The sequence below is a fragment of the Aethalodelphis obliquidens genome, unplaced genomic scaffold (assembly GCF_003676395.1).
Source record: "Aethalodelphis obliquidens isolate GAN/ISIS:26980383/991018 unplaced genomic scaffold, ASM367639v1 scaffold3, whole genome shotgun sequence".
Lineage (NCBI taxonomy): Eukaryota > Metazoa > Chordata > Mammalia > Artiodactyla > Delphinidae > Aethalodelphis > Aethalodelphis obliquidens.
Window position 1 is genome coordinate 72,001,473 of NW_020837947.1, and position 25,869 is coordinate 72,027,341.

The 25,869-nt window shown below is 38.3% G+C and overlaps 1 protein-coding gene across 5 annotated transcripts in view; it reads left to right on the forward strand.

The window, feature by feature from the left end:
* The first annotated feature begins 2,132 nt into the window (after positions 1-2,132).
* IBTK (inhibitor of Bruton tyrosine kinase) overlaps positions 2,133-25,869 on the forward strand; it is a 93,497-nt gene continuing 69,760 nt past the window's right edge. Inside the window, exons 1-8 of one of the 5 annotated variants that reach the window (XM_027091702.1) lie at positions 2,133-2,392; positions 11,374-12,060; positions 16,757-16,853; positions 17,995-18,119; positions 21,747-21,857; positions 23,207-23,377; positions 25,130-25,247; positions 25,337-25,517. In XM_027091702.1, coding sequence (XP_026947503.1) covers positions 11,740-12,060; positions 16,757-16,853; positions 17,995-18,119; positions 21,747-21,857; positions 23,207-23,377; positions 25,130-25,247; positions 25,337-25,517 — 1,124 coding nt within the window. In that variant the 5' untranslated portion in view covers positions 2,133-2,392; positions 11,374-11,739. The remainder of the gene's footprint in view (positions 2,393-11,373; positions 12,061-16,756; positions 16,854-17,994; positions 18,120-21,746; positions 21,858-23,206; positions 23,378-25,129; positions 25,248-25,336; positions 25,518-25,869) is intronic. The other 4 variants (XM_027091694.1, XM_027091685.1, XM_027091676.1 and 1 more) reach the window with 4 other exon arrangements.

The window sequence follows — 25,869 nt, forward strand, 5'->3', positions numbered from 1 at the left end:
CTAATCATTTCAATATTCTGTCCTGCAAATTACCAGTGTCTTTGAAGGCACCTGATTTTCCAGGAAAATGGGGAGCAATTCCACATCCCTTGGCTTACAACGTTCTTTCTTTCCCACTTCATCTGGTTATCTCCTACTCATTCTTCCAGTCTTAGTTCAACTTCTTTGGGAAGTTAGATTAAATTTATCATAGTATTATTTGCAGTTCTTGTAAAAGTTGCAAATTCTTTTCTTTTTTATAGATTTATTTATTTTTATTTATCTTTGGCTGCGTTGGGTCTTCGTTGCTGCATGCAGGCTTTCTCTAGTTGCGGCAAGCAGGGGCTACTCTTCGTTGTGGTGCGGGGGCTTTTCATTGCGGTGGCTTCTCTTGTTGCGGAGCACGGGCTCTAGGTGCGCGGGCTTCAGTAGTTGTGGTACGCGGGCTCAGTAGTTATGGCTCGCGGTCTCTAGGCGCGTGGGCTTTAGTAGTTGTGGCGCCTGGACTTAGTTGCTCCGCGGCATGCGGGATCCTCCCAGACTAGGGCTCGAACCCTTGTTCCCTGCATTGGCAGGCGGATTCTTAACCACTGCGCCACCAGGGAGGTCCCGAAAATTATTATGTGGGGGATTATCTGGGTGTATAAGTGTTTTGTTCACTATTGGATCCCTATGGCTTACCACAAGTGCCTGACACTGGCTATTGTTAAAATGAATGGAATAATTGGAATGGAATTGGAATAATTCTGCTGCTAAGGAAATATTTATAAAAAGTAACATCTACCATTTAGGAAGTGTTACTATGTGCTAGGCACTCTAAGTGTGATATATCTCTATATAATTACATTTTCACAACCATAAAATGCATTATTGCTCCTGTTTTACAAATGAGGAAACTGAGGCTTCAAAAAAGCAAATTAACTTGTCCAGACACTGATAAAAAGATTTGACCTTAGGTCAATGCATTCATTTACATTATTGACTTTGCCATTGCTAGCTTCTTTGTGCACGAATATAAAAGTCATCGTACACAGCTTATTTTCAAAATCACTCAATTTTAACATTACAAAATAGTTTTTGTTACACGTCAAAGAAGGAAGTAGGGCACTTAGAATAAGGGCCAAAGAGACAGAACACTGTACTGGGAGGGGCAGCAGCAGAGCTATTCTCCTTTCCCCTTCACTAACGAGCTGTGTGGCTTTGGGCTTCCGCAAGGCAGGCTCCAGAAAGAGTGAAGCTGAATGGGCAGCCCTTAAGACGACGTCTTATTGCCAACTCCGTCGTTCTATAGGTGGAGACTAAGTGACTTGCATAATTGACCACGTGGCAGAGCTGCACAGACACCTCCTGACTCCTAGTGTTGTTTGTTCTGAGTTACAGTAACCCTCCCTGAACAAACATTTACTGGGAGCCTACTGTTTCAGGCATTACCAGGCAGGATGTTTCCTTTTCGCTATCCTAGTATCGATTATTGGCTACTTGCTGTCCTCCCTAATTTTTTTCACTCGACCATTTTTAAAACGGTCCTTGGAGGCAGAGTTAAGGGGTAAAAAGCGTAGTACGAGCCTGGCATCAGGCACTGAGTAGCGTGACCTGGTGAGTGGCTTGGCCCGGGTCGGCGGCTGGCCCCGCACAGTGATCTAAGAAGGCAGTGACGCCTTCTGACCCAGGGAATGACCCCGGAAAAACCGGGGGTGGGAGCGGCCGAGGAGAGGCGAGGCTGAGTCTCTTTGAGACGACGCCCTGGGCTTTCCTTTGACCCCACTGGTAGGGCGATGGGAGGAAACTCTCTTAGGTGCAAGATGCCTACGCCTGTGGTTTCTGCTGCGTGGTGACCAAGGCATCCGTCCAGGTCCCCAGAACTCAGTCTCTCCACCCGGGTTTATCCAGGATTCCAAGTCTCTAGTTGCGGGGAGAGGGAGGTTTCTCCTTGGGCGACTGCTGACCCTGTGGTGGAGGGACATTTCCACCACCACCACCCCCACCCCGCCCCGTTGGCCTAGAGTCCTCGGCCGCGGCCTTTCCCTGCCCCCGGCTACTGCTGGCTGCCCCAAGGCCGGAGGAGTCAAGTTCCTTTAGGGTGCCAAGGAAAGACCATAATTTAGGCGCTGCCACGCGCGGCCTTTTGGGCAGACACCAGCCAATCCTCCACAGGCATACACGAGCCGCAGCCAATCAGCGCCCGCCTTATTCCTGGGTCCCGCCTGTGCCGGCCCTTCCTCCCTGCCCCTTCTCTAGACGTCTGTAGACGCGGCGGCTGTTGCTGCAGCCGCTTCCGGAGCTGACCCGGGCCTGGGGACCGGCCTCCACTGGCGCCCTTCGTTTTCTTCTGCTGCCTTCACTGAGGATGAGTCCCTGCGCGACCATGTGCCCACCCCGCGGAGACCACCGGAGCATTTTCATCTAGCGACTGGTGAGGGAGGGCTCGGCGCGGCCCGACCGTGCGGAACGGGCAGAGGCAACGGCGTCCCTTGAGTCGTGGGGCGACGGGACAGTGTTATCTTTCCGGAGGGGGCGGGTGACCGCGGGCCCCGGTGTCCCGGGTGGGCCGCGGGGAGTGGACTTAGCGGCGCCGAGGCTGCCGGGCTCAGCGAGAGGCGGCGCGGGGCCGGCCGCGGGGCCCGGGTTCCGGCGGCCGCCTCCCCGCTGCCGCCCGGAGCTAATGAATGGTCTGTGCGGGCGGCGCGCTACCTTGCGGTCCAGCCTGCCAAGCCCTCCAGCGACGTTGCGCTGCCAGTTTCTGATAGTTGTTTCGTGTCACTTCCCCTGGAGCCTTGAATTTGAAGCCATTCCTCGAGGCGCCCACGCCTCTTACCCCATTCGTGGCGTCACAGAAGTTTTAGTTCAGTCTGGGGAGGCTAACGATGAAGTTCAGTGTGAATCTACCTGTTATGTGAAAAGGAACCCGTTCTTTCTTGGGGGGATGGGGGGACACAGGATAGAGGCCTTTTGTTCTTGTATCATGTTGCCGATTTCTAAAAAGTTTTAGTTCATCAGCGAAACAAGTAACCCAGGGTATCCGTGACTCTGGATTTCCAACGTAGGTAGTAAAACTTAAAAGGTGTTAGCCGGACAGGATATTTTTTCAGGAAGCAGAGATTGATGTAGCATCTTTTTTTTTTTTTTTTTCTCATGCCTGGAAGTAGGGCGTTTGAAAGTCGAGATTTATCAGAAGTACTAAAAGAATGTGACTTTTATGAGTGGTAGTGTTTCTATGCCCATGTTGTGCGAATTCACGTCCTTCCATAGCTCCTTGATCTTTTCACTGCCCTTTTTATTTTAAATTCCTTGAATTTTTTTATAGGTTTTAGAAACTGATACAGGGCAGATAAGGGCAGAAAGAGATGTTTTCTAAAAAGAATTAGAGTATAGATATTTGCTGAAAGTACAGATATTTAGTCAAAGTGGTTTACTTCAAGGAATTTAAAGAATGGTTTTCCATTTAAAAATTTTTAAAAAACTTGTGTCCAGGCAGACGTAGAGAATGGACTTGAGGACACGGGGAGGGGGAAAGGTAAGCTGGGACGAAGTGAGAGAGTGACATGGACATATATACACTACCAAATGTAAAATAGATAGCTAGTGGGAAGCAGTCACATAGCACATGGAGATCAGCTCGGTGCTTTGTGACCACCTAGAGGGGTGGGATAAGGAGGGTGGGAGGGAGATGCAAGAGGGAGGGCATATGGGGATATGCGTATGCACATACGTGTGTGCATATAGCTGATTCACTTTGTTATACAGCAGAAACTAACACAACATTGTAACGCAATTATAGTCCAATAAAGATGTTAAAAAAACACAACTTTTGTCCAGGGCTTTCAGTATGCTAAATTCTACATTATGCTTCGGAACCATAAAGTTCAATAGACCATATTGCATAAGGAGCTCAGTGTTACTTGGTTAATTATTATAAATGATGTCAAAGTTAGTTTATTATTTTCTTTCTTTCTTTTTTTTTTTTATCGTCTTTTGGCCGTGCCATGTGGCATGCGGTATCTTAGTTCCCTTACCAGGGATCGAACCCGCACCCCCTGCCGTGGAAGTGCAGAGTCTTAACCACTGGACTGCCAGGGAAGTCCCTTTATTATCATTAATAGGGCAGGAATTCTTTGCCACCTCCAGAGATGTGCTTGCCCCCTAGAGTTTGGGGAATTGTTCAATTGTGAAGCTGGGTTTTGCACTAATAAAATATTGAAGTTTCTATCCTTTGTACCCAGAGAATAATTGAGAAAACAGAATAAAATAAAATACAGTATTGATAAAGCTAAATTATTAATTTCCTAAAGTAGTAAGTCTTGATGTTTTAAAATTATGTGAACTCTTTTCAGGGCTTACAGAAGGAATTAAAAGTTTTTTTAATTCATCAATTATGAGTCGCTGTAATTTGTAGCTTTGTGACAGTTAATATAGATACAAGTTTTTAAGGAAGGTATTTTGATTTTAGAGAGCTCTTTAAAAATTTAAGCCTACTTGTTGAATACATATTATATTTAGTGACAAATGTGAGTAAGTATGGCATTCTCTTCCCTGCCTTAAGGAGCTTTATGTGTAGTCAAGGTCCACACTTTTACAAGGCATGTTGTCATCACTTTGCAGATGAAGAAATTGAGGATTAGGAAGATTAAGCTACTTGACCAAGGTTTTAGATAATAGGAACCCAATTCCTAGTTAATACATACAGGGCAATACAGGGTGGAAAGAGGATTAAATTAGTTCATTTATGTACAGCACTACGCTTGTCCATGTGAAAGTTCAAAAGATGGTAGATGTAATGTTTGTAAGCCATGGATAAGTTGGCAGCCCTGTAAAGGTTTGGGTAAAAACATTCCAAGCAGAAAGGGCTTTGATATAGTTATTCTGTTTTTTTGATCAATATATTATATCACTATGTTCCTTTCCTTCGTAACATTTCTTGGGTGCTTACATGTGCATGAATTGTCTCATTTATTTTTCAGAACAACTCAGGAGATAAATAGTTTTTATTCCCTTTTTACAAGTGAGAGAATTGAAGCTTAGGCAGCTGTTATGTGCCCAGGGTCATTTAGTTAGTGGTTACTAGCTCAGTGTTTTGAATTCACAGTCTGAACTTTGTGTGCTACGTGGTTGCCAAGTCTAACTGGCATCCTCTTCCTGAGATCACAAGGCTATTAACACATGAAATATAGATATTGGTCCATTTTGGTCTTGGATATGTGAGCGAATAGCATGATCAGATTTGTGTTTTCGGAAGATAACTGAACTCTTCACCAAGGTTAAATAGGATTGTGAGCCATTGTTGAGGGCTCAACCTCTACTGGCTGGCACCTTTGTGGTGGACCAGCCTGCAAGGTTAACAGTCACCTGTGTAGCTAGCTACACTCTTCCACCTCAATTTCTCATCAACACTTTGTATTCATCACATATAAAGCAAAAATTTTCTCCTTTAATTTCTATTTGTTCCTTTTGTTTTCGGTTTGTTTTATTTTTCTAATTTACGAAGTATTTACCCTTTACTCTTCTTCTTGGCTGCTCTATCTGTAGTCAAGCCAGAAGCCTAGGAGTTGACCACATCTTGTCAACTCAAGGCCCTAAATATGTTTCTGAATTGCTCACTTTCATTATCCCTGAAGAAAGGCACATAAGGCTGTCTATAATCTAGTTCATCCCTGTGTATATATTAGGCCATATGCATTTCTGTCTTCTGAATTACTTAGAATTTTCAGAATGGACCAAGGTGATTTTAGTGCTTTTATATTTACTGTTTCTTCTGCCTCAAATGCCCACTGGCCCTGAATTTATCAGGCAAACACATACTCATCTCATCTCCTTTGAGGAATCTTCCCTTTATCCCTCTTGTTGACTCCCCATTCCTATGAGTCACTTGTTATATCTTTATCATAGGTTTTAATCATGATATATTTTTAGTACTTGCTTAAATAAAAATCATTCTCCTCTACCAAACTGTGCCCCACTGATGGTGGAGACTGCGTAATAGATAATAAATCTCGTTCAGTCAATACAGTTGTTAAATGAGCTATATTTTCACTTAAATATTGTCCATGAGTCTGTACTAGAATATCTAGAATATTTAAGTCCTACGTATTTTTGTTTTCGCAGTACCTTGTGACCTGCAGATGCACTGAAGAGGCAGCATAGTGTTGTAGAAATAGCTTGGACTTTACTGTGAGATAGATCTGTGTTTGAATTCTAACTCCTCTTTTACTGATAATGTGATTTGGGTGGCTTACTTAACCTCTTTGATGTAAAATATCACATCATGTAAAATATCCCATGCTTAATAAGTATTTGCTTTCTTTGCCTTCAATAAGCATTTGTTGAAAGCATGAATAAGATTAACGCTATGCATTGGGCCAGGAATTTAGGAAAGATGTGAGGGCAGGAGACAGATTTGAGGATTATGAGCACAGGTTAAAGTTAACATGAAGAGATTGAAATTACGCAGGGTGCGTATGAATTAGAGAGGAAAAGAAGACTGAAGGTGGAACATTGAGAGAAGCCTAATATTTGAAGGTCAGGGGAAGGGAAAATGCCGTTGGAAGAAGTGGTAGGAGAGAGATCCCATGCATAAATGCTTCAGTGGTTCCCTATGCTTTCGGTACTCCTTTCTAGATTCCTTACGAGAATGTCGTGGTCATGACTCGAAAGCAGAGAAGTCAAGTAACATTACCAAAAGTATTTGGCAGTTTGGAGGTCATTGGTAACCTTAGTATGTGTGGTTTCATAGGAGAAGAATGCTTGGAAACTAGTAGCAGAGACATTGAAGCCCAAACATGAACTTCGGAATCAAAATTTCTTATCTTTTTGTTACTGAAGAAATGATAGTAATAAAAGCTGCTATTTGTTTTTTTTTTTTTTTTTTTTTGCGGTACGCGGGCCTCTCACTGTTGTGGCCTTTCCCGTTGCGGAGCATAGGCTCCGGACACACAGTCTCAGCGGCCATGGCTCACGGGCCCAGCTGCTCCGCGGCATGTGGGATCTTCCTGGACCGGGGCACAAACCCGTGTCCCCTGCATCGGCAGGCGGACTCTCAACCACTGCGCCACCAGGGAAGCCCCAGAACTGCTATTTGTTGAATGTACATTTGGTAGCAGGTACCATGATAAGCAGCTTTATTTATCATTACGGTAACCCTTTGAGGTTGGTGGCATTGTCTCCATTTTCAGAAGAAGAAATGAAGCCTTGGAGACATTATGTAATTTGTAGAGTTATGTAATTGGTAACAGCTGGCATTGCTATATTTGAATCCAAGTATGTAGGATTCTAAGAAATGTTAGCTCTTAGTCACTTAGTCCCTTCCTAATTTATGTTCATAGTACTCTGTGCCTCTCTCATTATATATTATAGTATAGTATCACTTTTGTTTATATTTAATATTCTTTTTTCCCTTTTAAGTGTTTAAATTATGTATAGTAACAAATTGGGGAATTCTTTTCTCTTGTATCTTAATTATATCCTGTAGGGTTCGAGTTATTCACATAAGTAGTTCCTTTCAGGTATTAGGAAGACACTGAAAACACAAAGATGGCAAAAGTTTAGAGCCTCAAAGGGATGAAATTAACTACACGTGACTATTTTGCCATCTGTCATGTTTTCCAGTTTAAACATTTTAAACTACTTGAGGCTTTGGTACTTTTTTCTTCATGTCAACTAACTACCAAACACTTTGCTTATTTATATATAGTCTAGTAGAAACAGAACTGGAGCTAGAAAGGGCTAGGAGTTATCTGCGTCTGTGCTATCATTTCCAGATGGGGAAATCAGAATAGTTAAGAACTAGTTAGGTTTAGGATTTCTGACTTAGTGTGGTTTGAAATGGGAGTGGAAAATACAGATTTGGAATGTTTATGGCTGGTGCACAGAAATTTTTCCTATACATATATGTAAACTCACTTGTGTCGCTCTAAATAGTTTTATAACCGTTTTTCCTCTGTCATTCAGATAAATACAGTAGTCTCTTGGTATCACCAGGGCATTGGCTCTAGGACCCCAACGGATACCAAAATCTACAGATACTCAAGTCCCTTATATAAAATGGCATAGTATTTGTATATAACCTACATATATCCTCCAGTATACTTTAAATCATCTCTAGATTACTTAGACTATCTAAATACAGTGTCAGTGCTATGTAAATATGGTTGAACCTTGAACAGCATGGGTCCACTTATACTCGGATTTTCATCAGTAAATGTGTACTGCAGTACTACAGGATCTGCCTTTGGTTGAAGTTGCCCACGTTGAACCGCGAATACCAGGAACCTAGTATAGGGAAAGCCAGCTGTAAGAGGGTCATTGTGTTGTTCAAGGGTCAGCTATAGTTGAAAATGCTGTGTAAATAGTTGGCCAGCATGAGGCAAATTCAAGCTTTTCTTTTTGGAACTTTCTGGAATTTTAAAATATTTTCAGTTGAAGCTTGGTTCAGTTCATGGTTGTGGAACGTGCAGATATGGAGGACCGACTGTTTTTTTAATAAATTAAAATGAAAAAAAGTATTTTGTGGAACTTAATTTGATACCTTGGAGAAGAGAATTTATGTAGAATTTCTACTATAAAAGCTTTAAAATCTAGGCATTATAGATGGGTTGACTACTAATTTAAAATCCAGAGCACAAAAATATTGAAAGAAGAAGATAATTAGGAGATTATAAATAAAAAGATGATGGAGAAATGCTTAGAGTAAAGTAGTCCACTCTAGATATAAAATTTCTAATATTTTATATTGGTGGTTAGTTTTCTAACAGGAAGTGAAGAAACTGAAGGCTAGTAGCTTTTCAGGTAGTTGACAATGATATTTCATTTCTCCAGATCTGAATGGGCAAAGCAGACACGTTAGCATATTGGAAGAAAGCTAGAGGCTCATGTATGATGGTTGAGTTTTCTAGACTTTCCTGTGGCCTCTCTAATCAATATATTAGCATTTATTTATATTTTTAAGATGTTTATTTTAAAATAGGTATACATATACATGGTAAAGCATTCAGAAGAGGTTAGTAGTAGTAAAAAATAAGTCTGCCTTCCATATCTGTCTCCAACCATTGGTGGTCTTCCCTAGAGCAACCACTGTTAACCATTTTCTTGTGTATTCTTCTAAACATCTTTCATGCATATTCAAGCATAAACATATATTTATATGTACATTTTCTCATACGTGGCATTACAGATACATCTAGTTTTAAGAGACATTTCACAATATATCTTGCAGATTATTTCATGTTAGAAAATATATAGCTACTTTATTCTTTTTGATACATGAATAATCTTCTGTTGAATGGACCTGCCACAACTATCTTTTAACTATTTAGGTTTTTTCCATGCAGTGATGCAATGAATGTTCTTGTACTTATGCCACTTCACACATGGATATAGTTTTACAGGATAGATTCTTAGGAGTAAAACTGAGTCAGAAGGAATGTGCATTTTACATTTTAGTAAATATTACTGAATTGCTGTCCATTAACACTGTACTGATTTATACTCACCAACAATGGAGTAGAGTTTCTATTTCTTCACAACCTTGTCAATACATAGTAATATCAACCTTTTTGATCTTTGTCATTCTGATAGATAAAAATGGTGTCTCATTATAGTTTTAATTTACATTTCTTTTGAATGATGTGAGTCTCTTTTTAAAAATCCATTTAAATCCACCACCACCCCTTTTTTTTGAGAAATGTCATATTCTTTGACTTTTATTCTGTTGGTCTCTTAATGATTTGTAGAGGTGATATATTAAGGAAAAATTTTCTCCTTTTTTGTCTTTAAAATTTTTTATGTATGTTTTAAATACTTGTAGTGTTTGAATACATGTAGTCAAGCATACATCTTGGTAAAAGATTACTGCTAATCACAAAGAACAGATATCTCATGTTAATGATTTTAGTGTTTTCCTGTGTATGGGAAGGTGCAAGAATCTGGTCTTCTTACCTACCTAGGAGCCGGTAGATCCAAAGCATAGAATGCTTCATCCTGTTTTTCCCATCCTGAATTTCCCTCAGGATGTACTGTCAGTGGGCGTCTGCAGTGGGTTGCAACTTAGCCTTTTGTGTTACTGGATGATGAGCTACACTCTTCTTTAATGGTTAAAGCAGATGTACAATGTGTGTTTGACAGGCCATAAGACAGGCTGTTTTAGTTAGCATAAAGTTCAAGCCAAATCATGTATAAGCCAGAATGACTTCCCCATATCTCAGTATGTGAAAATTTTTTCTATCGGTGGAAAGTTTGTTTGTTTTTAACATGGTTAGTTAAATTTATTGATATTAGCAACAATAACAGAGCAGATAATGCAAAACTGCGGCCATCTGAAAAACAATATCAAGGTGGCTTTGAAGTGCATTTCTTTTAAAAGTTACCTTTGAAATGGACAGGCGACTACAATTCCAGGGCTTGAAAAGCACTTCAAACACAGGAACAAAGTAATCTCTCTCTCCTTTCCTCCCTTCCCCCACTCCTCCCTCTCTCTCTCCTGTCAAATGACAAAATTAAAACAATTTAGTAACGACTTGGATGTCCTTTGTTCAAGGGAAAACAACGCCTGGATTGCGGGGGGGTGGGGGGGGAGTCAGTGCTCACTGGCGGTGAAGCAATCTTCCAAGGGATTTTGGGCAAGAGAGACTTACAGAATGTTAGAAGAGGCAACTCTGAAGCAGGGTGCGCTTGGCTAGGAGGTTGGGGATTTCCTAATAAGGCGTGCAGGTCTTGTTTTCTAGAGTGAGGTGAACTCGCTAAAGCGGAGTTGGAGGATTAATTGTTGTTAGGTTTCCTTGACAGGTGTGTCCTGTAGGTGCAGACTGAAAGGTTTAGATTTGTGCTGTGGGTGAGGCCACTGGGGTGGCCTCCATTTTGGGGGTCCTGATTAAATGCATTAACTTAATCACTCCACATGAACATGTCTACTTGTAATGTCTGGATTCTGAAATAAAGTATGAGTGAAGTCAAATAACTTAGACATACCACGGATGTGAGAGTCCTTTGACCCTTCCAGTTACCTGTATGGTAACATTTGTAGAATCCGGGCAGACAGGCCGAGGGTTGCTGCCAAGTGGATCCACTTCCCTTTCTTCCTCAACTTACTCGGGTGGAGGTGGATGGAGCCACCTTTCAGTCAGGCTGTGGCCGAGCAGAACTAACCTCCCTTATCAGAACTGGGAGAGGAGGTCGAGCTTTTGTCAGTGAAGCTCTAACCTTGCCACATATTCCATAGGGAGAAAATATCACAGGAAGGAGGAGTGACTGTCCTATCCGTGAGAAGTTGGTAGGCTCATTTGTTTGCTTGTTTGTTTTTGAAATAGGAATTAGGGGCACTTAAATATGGAGGTAATTGTACTGTAAAATACTTGAGCAAGAGATAGATTGTGTAGTTTTTACTCTGTCTTTCTCCTTCTCTTCTAGGTCCCACTTGCAATCATGGATATTTGAAAGGAGTGGACAGTGTGGAGGGGGAGCTCCCCTCCTCCTCCCCATGGTGCTTGACTCCAGGAATAATTTATAAACTGTGGAAAGCTTTTTTTTAAATAAAGAACTTGTGTTTGATATAAACTTGATAGGGCTATTTATAATTTTTGGATTTAAGTGCCAAAATACATTGTACAGATCTATATAGTTTTATACTGTTGCCATGAGGATTTAAATTATAATCCTAAACAGGCCATTTATTCTCTATAAATCTTTCTGAATAGCACCTTTGTGTCCTGGCTTTTTCATTTTTTAAAATCATCTGACTGTTCAGAAGAAGTAAGCTGCATTAAAACAATTAGGATGAATTCTTCCATCCCTGACTGCACATCAAAATGTCGATCCCTGAAGCATGCTTTGGATGTCCTTTCTGTGGTAACAAAGGGGAGTGAAAACCAGATTAAGGCCTTTCTCTCCAGTCATTGTTACAATGCTGCAACTATCAAGGATGCCTTTGGCAGAAATGCCCTCCACCTCGTTTCCTCCTGTGGAAAGAAAGGAGTGTTAGATTGGCTTATTGAGAAAGGAGTGGATCCATTGGTGAAAGACAAGGAGTCAGGATGGACAGCTTTGCATAGAAGCGTTTTTTATGGACATATTGATTGTGTTTGGTCTCTATTGAAGGTAAGTGTCATTTGTTTATTTAAAACTATTTGGTCTGGCATGTATTTTTCTTAATCTTTTTCATATATTCCACTTACTTTCCAAAAGAGGTTTGAGTTCTTATCAGTTGTTTGATATCTTTTACTATTATAACTCAAATCTCATATATCCTTTTAATTTAAACCTTTTATGATGTAAAATTTTAAACATATACCAAAGTTTACAATGTATCATGAACTGTTGGCCAATTTTGTGTTATGTGTGTCTCCACTGACTTGTTATTTTGAAGTGAATCCCACTTTGTCATTTACTCAGTACTATATATCTTTTAGTATTTTTAAGAAATACAGTTTCCTTTTGTATAACTATGTTATTATCTACTTTAAAAGGGCACTGGTTATTTAAATCACTTAGGGACTATGTTTTGAATCGTGTGTTTATTTCTTGTTCGGCTAGGATAAAGTTTTTATAGTTCTTTAAAAAAATAATTAGAATCAGGGCTTCCCTGGTGGCACAGTGGTTAAGAATCTGCCTGCCAATGCAGGGGACACAAGTTCAATCCCTGGTCTGGGAAGATCCCACATGCCGCGGAGCATCAAGGCCCATGCGCCACAACTACTGAAGCCCGCGCGCCTAGAGTCCACATGCCACAACTACTGAAGCCCACACACCTAGAGCCAGCGCACCGCAACGAAGAGTAGCCCCCGCTCGCCGCAACTAGAGAATGCCCGCACGCAGCAACGAAGACCCAGCGCAGCCAAAAATAAAATAAATAAAATAAATTTATTAAAAAAAAATCTACCTCTAAAAAAAATAATTCGAATCAGTTTATTTTAAATTTCCCGTCAAGTAGATTAAGATTAAATCTAGGTTTGTTGTACTGTTTAGCCAAGTAATATGAAGTGTTTTGATATATACCCTGATGGATGTCATTTCACTAATGAATGCAAATTAAAAACTGTTAGAAGTCATGAGTTTTAAATTGAACAATTAGCTTGTGTATAGGCATTTAGTCATGTTTGTGGAGGACCAGAGAAGAACAAAGCAGTTCCTGTCCTCAAGGCACTTGTGGTCACATTAGGGCATTAGGGTGCTTATCTTCAGTGTCTTTATCTTTGGTGTCTGTTTTTTGTTTTAAATTTTATTTATTGGTTGATTGATTGATTGATTGGCTGCGTTGGGTGCACGGGCTTTCTCTAGTTGCGGTGAGCGGGGGCTACTCTTCATTGCGGTGCACGGGCTTCTCATTGCGGTGGCTTCTCGTTGTGGATCACAGGCTCTAGGTGTGTGGGCTTCAGTAGTTGTGGCACGTGGGCTCAGTAGTTGTGGCTCACAGGCTCTAGAGTGCAGGCTCAGTAGCTGTGGCGCACGGGCCTAGTTCCTCCGTGGCGTGTGGGATCTTCCCGGGCCAGGGCTCGAACCCGTGCCCCGTGCATTGGCAGGCAGATTCTTAACCACTGTGCCACCAGGGAAGTCCTGGTGTCTGTTTTTGACTTCAGAAAAATTGTTTACATAGTGGTCTTTAGGTGGTAACATTTACTGATCAAAATAATTTTCAGTATGTGTTAATAGCAAAATATCCTTTTTTGGAGCTAAACTATCTAGGTTTACTACTGACTGAGTCCTCTTGGATGAGTTACTAAATCTTGAACCTCAGTTTCATCTATAAAAAGAGGATAATAGTGGTACCTTCCTTATTTTTTTCCCCCCCAGGGAGTTTCAGTGAAGAAAATCTTTTCTTAAGTTTATTAATAGTACTGTTAATTCCTCTTATATGTAAAACCTTTGGGTATCAGTTTAATTTGCCTATTGTAATCTCTTTTACAGGAAGAGCTAGGTTAGTAAGAGTTAAAGCATCTATCAGCTCTACTTCTACCCTTTCCCACCAGTTTCTGCTGGAAAATTGGATGACTGCCAATCCTTTCAAGCCTGAGAGTGTCCTTGGATTTTCTGCCATCCTAGGGGTTGCCATTCTGGTGTTAGGATTGGGGGCTTCCGTTTGAAATAGGTTCTGGTCTGAATTTTGGACCTTCCCTCCCTTTGGGTTTCATTTCCCTTTAGAAATCCTCAATCATCCTCGCCACCTTGGCTAGGAGAAGCCAGGAAATGGTGCCTTGGGCCACCTTGCTCTTGGCTTGACTGTCATCATCATCAGAGTCCTTCTGATCCGTGATAGACACTTAACGGGGATGCTTCCCGCTGAAAAAAATATTGCCACAGAAACCTCTTGCATCCATTTAGTATTCGCATGTTGCTGTAAGCCATCTGCATTTTTTTAGCACAGACTTCTTTCCCCTTTTAACACTCCTTTAATTGGAAGGGCTGCAATGATGGGGTGTTCATGTCAGTTCCACTTCTGGTGATAGCTCTATAGCATTTAAGGTGTTACAGACTAACAAGAAGAGACTATACAGAAAAACACATTTTAAATGAATTACATTTGATAAAAACTTTATAGGTATGAAATTTTAAAATTAGGTGCTAAAATTGTACAATAAATAAACACCCATGCTATCAGTTCCTGATTGCCAAAGATGAAAAACCTCAGCAGAAACTTCTTGTCTGCCAAAAGCCAGAGTAGAAACAGCATATCTTATGCAGCTTTTCATTACCTTCTTGATTCCGTGACAGGAGGCATGTTTATGTTTGTAGGGTCCTGCTGTGTCTGTTACCTCTATACCGGTTTTCTTTAATTTTGGTGGTTTATTTATATTACTAACCTGGAAGAACTTGCTTTAATTTTTCCCATTTGTAAATGGAAAAACTCACTGAATCATGAGATTGTGTGGATTAAGTGGTAATACTGTTTGTAAAGTATTTGGAATACATTTTTTTTTTTTTTTAGTGCCTAATGTGTATTAGGCAACGATCTAAGTGCTCGGAATATTGTAATGGGAAAAAAAAAGACAGAATCCTTTGCTTGTTTGTTGGTTTGTTTTTTGGTTATACTTAGGTGCTATTTAATAAGGTAATGAATTTACCTACTATTTTGGGGATATGTAAAGAGTTGATCTTTTAATAAATGGGATAGACTAGACTACACACGGATGCTCCTACCTTTAGAGTTTAAGGTGAGCATATTAGAAAGTGTCAGAGACCACCATATGTAGGGAGCTGTAAAGGCAAAAAAGTGTGGCTAGTCCTTTATGCAGTTGGGGCTGCTTAGGATGATGTAACTGTATGTAGTCTTATTAGGGTCCAGTTGGTATATATATAATAAAGTTTAGGACAGATTTATAAAACTGATAAAGTAAACTCTCCAGGGATCCTATTTGTCAGATTCGTAGCTTGGAGCACTCTGCCCTGGAATGTACCCTTCTTACCCTTACGAAGGCCAAGCTCAGGTCTTCCCATATGGATTTATTATATCTAACTTTGAAAGTAGCAGGCAACATACACTTTTAAATTTGTTAAGATCTTAGATCACTTCTGGATTTTGTTTTATTTGTTAGCTCACTAACGAGTATTTTTGTTCATTGACAACCCTTGTGAAATCAAGTGTTATAACCATCTGGAACCATCTTGATTTTAATTTATTAAAATCCATTGTTACAAGGTAAGAGGAGATGCTCTTTCTTAAGTAACCCAAAAAGAGTATTCCAGCATGTTGTGGTTAGAGTTTAAAAACTTCATGGTTCATCTCAACCTGTAACTGCCCAGGTAAACTCTGGGTGTAGATGCATAGGCAGTGATCACTCACACGAGTTAAAATTATTGTTGAATGCCATGTTAAACTATCAGCAAATATTAAAAGTTATTTATGAGAAGGAGTACATTTTGTGTTTAAAAAACTGTATGTAGTAATAATATGAATTGAACATTGCTCTATTTCTCCCCTCCTCCAGTTATATTTTTAAAACAGTAAATAATGGTGCTAGGGATAGGATGTGCTAACTGCCTTAAATAAATGGGACAGAAAATGTTCTGTTTCATGTTTGAATTCTGGAGATATAAAACTACAGATTACTTTAAATTCATTCTTAAAACACACACACACGTGCATTCTCAGGGTTTTTTTTTTCGATACAATCTAACTATAAGTGGTAAGAGACAATGCTCTGAAAATTTAAGTAGAAAATTTTAAGTGGAAAAATATAAAAATATATATCACACAAGTAGAAATAAAAGAATATAATTGTCTTCATGTCAGTAATAGACGTAAATGGAATTCAAGGCAAAAAGGTGGAGCATAGGTGATCACATTATATACAGTAAATCCTAAAAAACATATATATAAAAAGTAAGAAGTATTCTTTGCCATTGTGTAGAAATCTTTACAGCCCTTAGCTGGATGTGGAGTTTGGCTCTTTAAATACGGAAAAAAAAGCACATGTGTGTACATACACACATAGACCCAGACCAAAAGTTAGGGCCTTCTCAGTAACTGACCTGACTTACCACGGAAAACTTTCATATCTATTTCATTTTGATTTGTTTTTCATTTTGATTTTAAATGTTATTTTATTTGTTCACATTTTCTGGTTCTTCTTTATTTACCCAAGAATTGGATATTTGATTTCTCTTAGTTTTCTTTTATGTGAGAAATAAATGTGTATGAGCATAGGAGATAATTGTTATTAAATGTTTATTTTCAATGTATTTATGGGTTTGATCATCTTACTTTTTGATAAATAAATTACTGATTATAGGTAAATGATTAAAAATACATACATATATATCTGTATATACACACACATATTTTTTCCTTTTTTTTTAGCATGGTGTTAGTCTGTATATTCAAGATAAAGAAGGCTTGTCAGCTTTGGATCTTGTAATGAAGGATAGACCAGCTCACGTAGTATTCAGAAATACTGGTAAGAAAATTCCACAAATATATTCCATTAAGGTACAGCTTAGAAAATTTTATTGAAATTTTATTGTTATAGAAATACCTGAGGAAATTTGTGTGGATGTCTGCAAAGAACTTTTACTCTGGTATATGTTGGTTGATAACCTTGGTTTTCTTTCAGAGCACTTTGGTTTATTTTACATTTTTCAGATTCAATGTTCATTTCTGTGTATAAGAGTAAAAATACAGCCTAAAAAGGGAAGGCAGCTAGAATTGTAACTACTGTAAAGCCATTGATGTGCATTCAGAAAGTAACAGCATTTGAGCTAGAGGGGGAAAGGAAGTGATTCTTCTACCCACATGTTCCTTCTTCTCATTGCACTTATCTCCAGTTTTTTTGCCCTGTGAGCTTTGGTAATGGAAATTGACTGAAAAGGAGGAGAGGTTTAAATGGGGGCACTAGTTAATTTGCATTTTAACTAGTGAGCAAGCTAAGTAAGGACATGTTCTTCATTTTTATTTCTGTCTTGGACACTATATTGCAAGTTACAGTTATAATTCCATTCAAGAACTTTATAAGCCTTCCAAAATAAAAATGAAGATTTTATGATAATTAGCATAATTATATCATAATTAGCTGTGATTAGGTTTTATCCCAGTTTAATGGATATTGGCCCAACCTCTAGTGTGATTTTGCATCTATCAAGAGCAAACTATTGGAAGATGATGTTTCTCTAGAAATAGGAACTAATATCATGTTTGCTTCATTTAGAACCTTTATATATTAAATGTTTTAATAACATTTTACATTTAAATAATTACATGTATTATTTTCATGGAAACTAGGTGGATATGGCGGGTGGTATTTTAATCATTTGGCAGTTAAACTTCTAAAGAAACAAGGGTAAAGTGTTAGATTGCTTACATTGGGACAGGCCTGTGCTGAATTGGATTTTCTGATTTCTATTCTTAGAGTTATATAGTAAATTATTAGAGTCATAATTTAAAAGAGAGGGTTGGTAGTATCTTTCTAAATATGGTAATTAAATTAGTTTTTGTGAAGAATCATGTTTGAGGTAAACTGATTAGTGGAGTATATCTATAATTAAACTACACTGATACTTGTTTAAAATGTAAAAGAGTATAAAAACTAATTTTCATTTTAGATCCTACAGATGTCTACACGTGGGGAGATAATACAAATTTCACCCTGGGTCATGGAAGCCAGAATAGCAAACATCATCCCGAGTTGGTGGATCTGTTCTCTAGGAGTGGGGTTTATATCAAGCAGGTATGTTGAAATACAATCTGAGCACTTTTAGAGATTAAAAAGAACTTTTGTATTTGATAGCTTATCTTTTCATTTGGATTATGTTAACTTTGGTGAAGGTGCAGTAACATATTTGAATGAAGAAATTGATCAACAGAACTTTACTAATTCTTTTTAGATTTTGTTAGTCTTAATCATATTTAGACTATGTAATATATCATAAAACTATGAGATGTTTGTGTAAGGCATGTTTAAAGTTAGAAGGCATTATACAGATATTAATTTTTAAAAGGTAGAGCTTGTGTTGATTTTCTAGTTTTTCTTTCTACTTAATTAATTAGAGTTCTTCAGATTGTTTCTCAAGTGAATTTGTTGTTGATACTCAAATGAAGTTTGTTATTAGTTTTAGGTAAGTGAACCTGAGTTCTTAAATATAAGTAATTGTAAAATTTTAATTGATAATTCTAAAGGTTTGGTCTTTGGCCTTATATCATTATTCTGGATGATTCCACTTCAGTGGATTTTGCTACTGTTGGCATACTCATCTTTCTCTGTAACTCTCTGTGTGTGTGTGTGTGTGTGTGTGTGTGTGTGTGTGTGTGTGTGTATGTATGTGTATGTGTGTAATTTATCTGTAGCCTCAGCTTTTCTTCCTCTTGAGTTTCATTTCAGTTGTACTCCAGACATTCTTTCAAAGTTTTTAAATTTAACTGTCTGAAATGCTAATTTTGCCATTCCTAAACTTTCTCTACTTAATTTTTAAAGCTATAAATCTCAGTTTCTGAATCCTGAAAATTACACCTCAGAATATGTCTTTTGAGTTCATCTCTGCGTGATTTTTTTTCCTGATGTAATAGTTAATGTCATTCCCCTTTTATTCCCCCAAATATTTGGATTATATATTACATGGCCACCATATTTAGGGTTCTGTAGAACACTGGTTTTCACACCAAAAGTCATTAATTAATGTATCACAATTAGCAGTTTAAAAAAAATGAAATAGAAGAGTTAAACTCAAGAGAATATTAAAATTTGAGAGGCCAAGAACAGGAGCCCACATGGGAATGAAGAGTGACTAGAGAAGTAGAGAGTAGAGTGGTGTCCTGAAAGCTAGGATTCTGACTGGCCATCTACATAGACCTCGAGGGAACTTAGGATATTGAAAGGACTTGGGATGGACCAGAGTCATAAGCCTGGGGTCAGAGTTTCTAGTGAGGGTGAGGAAAGCTGTTAGAGCAGGGCTGGCTGCTCTTCCTCACCTAGTTCAGAGCCTTAGGTAGACGTCGCTAATCAGTCACAGCATACTCTTGTTCTCCCTTCGTCCGTCCGTCCCTCCCTCCCTCCGTCTTCTCTCCCCTCTCTGTTTTAAACTGAACTTGAACAGGTCCTCAGAATTCACCCATCAACAGCCACTAATGATTGATCAGAGTTGAGGCACTTAGAAAGATACCTGTTTTCCTTTTCTGACTTAGTACATGATATAGTCAGATTTCATGAGGTGAGATTTTTCAGGAGCAGAGATTTTTACACAAAAGTGAAGGAATAATAAAGATGTTAAAAAAAAAAAAGTGAAGGAATAATGGTGACATTAGGAAACGGGCTGATTGTACCTTCTGATCCTAAGATATATGTGCTGTAGAAGAACTGAGCATATTCCACTTGGTAGGGTTAAAGATGAAACAGTATACCCAAAGAGAAAACTACATTTCAGTTAAGGCAAGGATATGAGAGTATTTTGTGAAGAAATTAAGGATGTAAGGGATTTTTTTTTTTTTTTAACTACGAAAAGGAGGATTGAAACACAAGCACAGTGGATAGGTTTGAGAAGAAGGAAAGCAGTGTAAATTTCAGTAAGAAAAATAGAAGCAAGTTAATGGGAATATTTACTGAGCAGCATTGAGAGCCCTGTTACTCACTGAAAAAGGGCTGATTCTGTAGTATAGTACCAGATGAATTAACTGCCATGGAACAGAGATGATTATTATTAGCATAATATATTCCTCAGAATTAAGATGAAAATGCATGTCAGTTACCTCCTTAAAAAATTCAGAGGTTTTAAAGTTGGAGGTCTTACACTCTGGTATTGGTTGTTTTGTAGAAGTCAGAGATTATAGAATGGCATCCTAATATTGAATATAGAATTGAACAAAATGTATTACTTGTGGTTTCATGAAATAATTTTTCCCTTACAGATTGTAACTTTGTATTACACATTTGAATACAATTTTGGGTTTTATTTTTAGACTTTTTAGGCATTTGTGGTACAGCTAATAAATAAGATAGTGATTTTTGCATTATCATAGGAAGATGTATTTACAGAACTCGCCAAGTGGTTTAGGGATATGTGTAAACAGAGCTTGCAATTCAGCTTGTAACTTTTTTTTTTGGCTGCTTTGGGTCTTCGTTGCTGCGCACGGGCTTTCTCTAGTTACTGTGAACAGGGGCTACTCTTCACTGCAGTGCTTGGGCTTCTCATTGCGGTGGCTTCTCTTGTTGCGGAGCACAGGCTCTAGGCGTGCGGGCTTCAGTAGTTGTGGTGTGCAGGCTCAGTAGTTGTGGTGCACGGGCTTAGTTGCTCTGTGGCATGTGGGATCTTCCTGGACCAGAGCTTGAACCCGTGTCCCTTGCATTGGCAGGCAGATTCTTAACCTGCGCCACCAGGGAAGTCCATGATTTTCTTATTTTTCCAAAGGACCCTGACTTTCTGGAAAATAATTCTAGGATTTTTTATTTCTTAATCCTTTTTTTAATATCCTAAGTTAGAAATATTTATGGGTGGCATAAGAGATGTAAATGCAGATTATTTTTAAAAGTAAAAAAGGATTTTTAGATAGTATTAAGGTAAAATAAGTATACTGATGCGTTGAAAAGTAGCAAAGTGTGGCCTGCAGGTTACGTATGTAAGTGCATGCATATTTAAAACTGCTCTTGGTTTCCTATTATTGCCTTCTGCTGATGCAGTTCAACCCTTTTATAGTAACCTTGTTTTCTGGTAAGAATGTATGAAAATGGAACTGTTTGTCAGAGGGCAAGGAGGGTTCTGGGAAGGAAGTGGGGAAAAGAGAAGAGCTTGAAAATTAGTGTAAAATTATTTAAAGCCATGTAATTATATTAAAGGTATATTAGACAAAATCAGAGGTATAAAAAGCATGTACTGTTTACCCCCCCCACTCCCTGTTTATAAGGTGATGTTGGAAAAAATACTCTTAAGGCACTTTTATTATTTTCTTTAGTAATAGTCACTATTTGGTAATCTTTATGCTTCATATTTTACTCTGTTCAATTCTTGCTGTTTGAGATTTTATGAAATTGGAAAACAACTGACTACTACTATTTGTAGTTGAATACTTAAGATTTGCATTTTCCTTTGTTTAGTGTCTTGTGGGTAACACTTGCTTAATTCCTTCTAAATTTTTCTTCCCCCAATGTCAGTGTTTTTAGACGTAGTTTTAAAATAGACCACCATATATTATAAATTTTTATTACAGAAAACTTTAAACATGTACTAAGTAGAGAGAACAGTATAATGAATCCTAATGTACCCATTATCTAGCTTAAACAATTAGTAGTATTCTGTTATTTCTTTTTTATAAAATAAAGGATGTTTTATTCACAGAAGTTTAATAATATTCTCTTGTTTTCCTGTAGGTGGTGCTTTGTAAATTTCACTCAGTGTTTCTGTCTCAGAAAGGGCAAGTTTATACCTGTGGTCATGGTCCTGGAGGACGATTAGGCCATGGAGATGAACAGACATGCTTGGTAATTGAAATGTCATTATACAGTTTAGGTAACTTTGGTAAAATTGTATAAACTGGAAACCTCAGTTAACTAAAAAATTTTTTTAACCAACTATAAGGAGAAAATAATATACCGACTGATAATAGAGTTTACAAGATCAGTTACTTTCCTGGTGTATTGTGTTCAAAATAAGGATTTAGATATGATGCAAAATTCTAAAGCATCAAAGAAAAAGTATATTGTATAGCAAACATCGAGTCAGGAGAGTACATAAATAAGCTTTAAAATATTTCCATAGTTGAAATTTAAAAAATCAGACTAATTGTAAAACTCTTCCTGTAGTCCAGGATCTAAGTTTTTATTCATTTTTAACTTCTCATTAAGGTATTTGTGGTCTGAAAATCGGGCCAATATTTTCATTGTATAATCACAAAATTGACTCTTATGCTACTGAAACTTAGTGCTAAGTGGAAGAAACCTAATAATCATTACATTCAGGAAAGTTATTTCCTCACTAGGTTACTTTTAAGGAAAGTTTTTTTTGAGGGGACTGCTGGCATGTTCATCAGTTAAGAGGTCTTTAAAAATGAGAGAGAGCTATGGTAGTCTCTTCCATTTTTTTCAAGGGTATATTATGTTCTAGGCATTGTTCATGCTTTCCATGCAATATCATTGCCTTGATTTAAGCCTGACAACAGCACTGTGAGGTTATAGGCCTTATTATCCTCATTTTATACACAATGACAATAATAATAGCACTCATTTATCAATTGTTTACTCTGAGCCAGAGAGTGTTGTGTTTTGTACTTACTAACTCATTTACTCCTTATGCTGATTTTTTTATCATCCAAAATACTATTATTATTTTGTGTTCAGATGAAGAAAATGAGAAAAGATGAGGTTTGTTTGAGATCAAATAGCTGGTAAATGACAGAATTAAGATTTGAACCCAGAACAAATGACTTTAAAGGAATATGGTATTGTATGTTTGGTTATGCATTGAAGGGCTGCATTGATTCCTGTATTCTTATTTATTTCTTCACTACACCAATGAATACTTTGGCTGAAGAGCTCCCTTTATTCAAACCAGACACATTTGCACTTGGTGTATGATAAATGATAAGGGCTCAAAAATCATTTATTGAATCAAATTGTTTTATTGAAATGTCTCACTGGGATTTTGTATTTTACTTATAAAGCAATGTCCATTAAACTTATCTCCCCCTTGCTGAATTGTACAGTTTGCCTATGATAGGTACAGCCGTATAGCAGTCGTATCATTTGGGATGTGGTATCATAAGATTCTATTTGTATTTTGTACTTTATATAAACGGTTAATGTGATATACTGAAGTTAATTTTATTTTGTAGGTCCCTAGGCTTGTGGAAGGACTGAGTGGTCATAATTGTTCTCAAGTGGCAGCTGCTAAGGATCATACTGTTGTATTAACTGAAGATGGATGTGTTTATACGTTTGGTCTAAATATTTTTCATCAATTAGGAATCATTCCTCCACCTTCCAGTTGTAATGTACCTAGACAGGTAAACTTCTCTTTTTTATTTTATTTATTTTATTTTTTATTTTTTTGCGGTACGCGGGCCTCTCACTGTTGTGGCCTCTCCCATTGCGGAGCACAGGCTCCGGATGCGCAGGCTCAGCAGCCATGGCTCACGGGCCCAGCCACTCCGCGGCATGTGGGGTCTTCCTGGACCGGGGCACAAACCCGTGTCCCCTGCATCGGCAGGCGGACTCTCAGCCACTGCGCCACCAAGGAAGCCCAAACTTCTCTTTTTTAAATAATAAGGTGACCATTGGTGTAAAACCTATATGGACAAAAAAATGGAAGGCATTGACAGAGCAACTTATTGTACTTGTATTCAACAGTCTGTTTCTTCAGTGGTATATATTTTATTTTTCACAGGAGAAATTAAGCGTAGTAATGTACAGATTAACATTTGTTTGGAGTGAGAAAGAGCACTTGGGACATTAGGCAGCAAACTGCCTTAGATTCAACTTGTAAGTGTTCATAAGCATCAGGGAATCCAGATATTTTGGGTTTGAAATTTAAATAATTTTGAGGCCCTTCTTAAGAAAAAAATAGAAATTTTATAAGTAAAAAGCGGGCCATGTAAATGAGGCATCCAGAAACTTAAGCTTATTGGCTTCATGGTAGATCTGTCTCTGCGCAGAAATCATACCTGGCAAGTTTACGTGAGGGAACATAGGTCTAAAAGCAACTGTTTTTGTTCTGTTTTCCCTTTCGCATTTGTACAACCACCACCAGAGGGTGGCCTTTCCTCAACTTCAGGGACCTAGTACGCAGGACAGGACTGGTGCTTTAAATTAATACGTTACTAGAATCATCACATATAGCAAATGTGTTTTCAACTCATAGGATTTTGCATTTTGGGTGTTAGACTTCTTCACTGGTTTAATCCTCTGGATTTAAAATGATTATTAGATATACATTTTTAGTAATAAGCTTTAAAATCCAGTGCTTTTCCATCCTGGATGGCTAATGAATCAACAGGAATTACTCCAAAATAATTAGAGGTAGTTTGCAATCTGTGGTACTTCTTAGGCCCATTTTCCCCAACCAACTGTGGAATTTGTAGATATTTAATCATTTTGCAGACTTTAGAAATGGTAGATTTTACTCCCATTTTTATTCTCATTGTGTGGCTACCGTGGAACTCTGGGTTGATATGGACATAGCCAGTATTAAGTGCGGACAGTTTTGTACCCCAGGAGCCATTTGGCAATGTCTAGAAACATTTTTAGTTGTCACAGCTGGGTGTAGGGGTGGGAGTAGTGCTACCGACATCTAGTGGGCAGAGTCCAGGGATGCTGCTAAACCTCCTACGATGCACAACACAATCCCCACAACGAAGAATGATCTGGTTCAAACTGTCAGTAGTGTCACTGTTGAGATACTCTGGATATGTCAAATTTAAAAGTATCATAGTTTTCAATAAGAATGAGAATGCCTGTTTTGCATATTGCTTGTTAACAAAAGTTTAATGATTTGGTTTTTATACTGTGTCAGTTTTTTTTTTTACATGTTTAAACTCCTGACTTAAGGTGGCTGCATCAAGATGTCTTGTATTCTGAGAAGAGTTGGGGTGTCAGTATTAGTGCTGAGATCTATTAGTGATGAATGCCATTAGCACTTGAGGCGGGTACTGGCAGCAAATATGCCATATATTTGCTACCCTGGTCTACTGGATCTTGTGCAAAATTCTGTTAGTTCATAGGTACATAATAAACTGAAGTCTTGTTTGTCTTTTGAATAGATGCAAGCAAAATATCTTAAAGGGAGGACAGTCACCGGAGTAGCAGCAGGCAGGTTTCATACAGTGCTATGGACTAGAGAAGCTGTTTACACCATGGGACTAAATGGTGGACAGCTGGGTAAGAAATCCATGATGACAATATCTGAAAAACAAATTGTATTCTTAAAACGGGTATTTTGTGATTTGTTTATTTGTGTAATTTTTTAGGTTATTTACTAGATCCCAATGGAGAAAAGTGTGTAACTGCCCCTCGTCAAGTCTCTGCCCTTCACCATAAGGACATCACTGTGTCTTTGGTTGCTGCTAGTGATGGGGCAACTGTCTGTGTTACCACAAAGGGAGATATTTACTTACTTGCAGACTATCAGTGCAAGAAGATGGCTTCTAAGTATGTGTATTTTTGTGAAAAAAACATACTTTAATAATAATTCAGCTCTTCCAGCAAATATCTGAGTATCAGCTTTATGCATTCTCTGAAATGTCAAATGGAGAAAATTGAACGGTGGGAAAGTCAGAAGTTTTTGCCTTTGATAATCTTAGTCTTTTGGCAAACATCCAGTAAATATATATAAAAGTTCTTTGTAGGTTGTAAAATAGTATTTCTGAATTACGATAACATATGGTTAAATATGACCTATAAGTTTCCCTTTTTTTATGCTTCAGGTGCACAGAACTAGATGAATCATAATTCTTGGTTTGTGACACTATCATTGGTTCACGTGTAGCCTTTTATATATTAT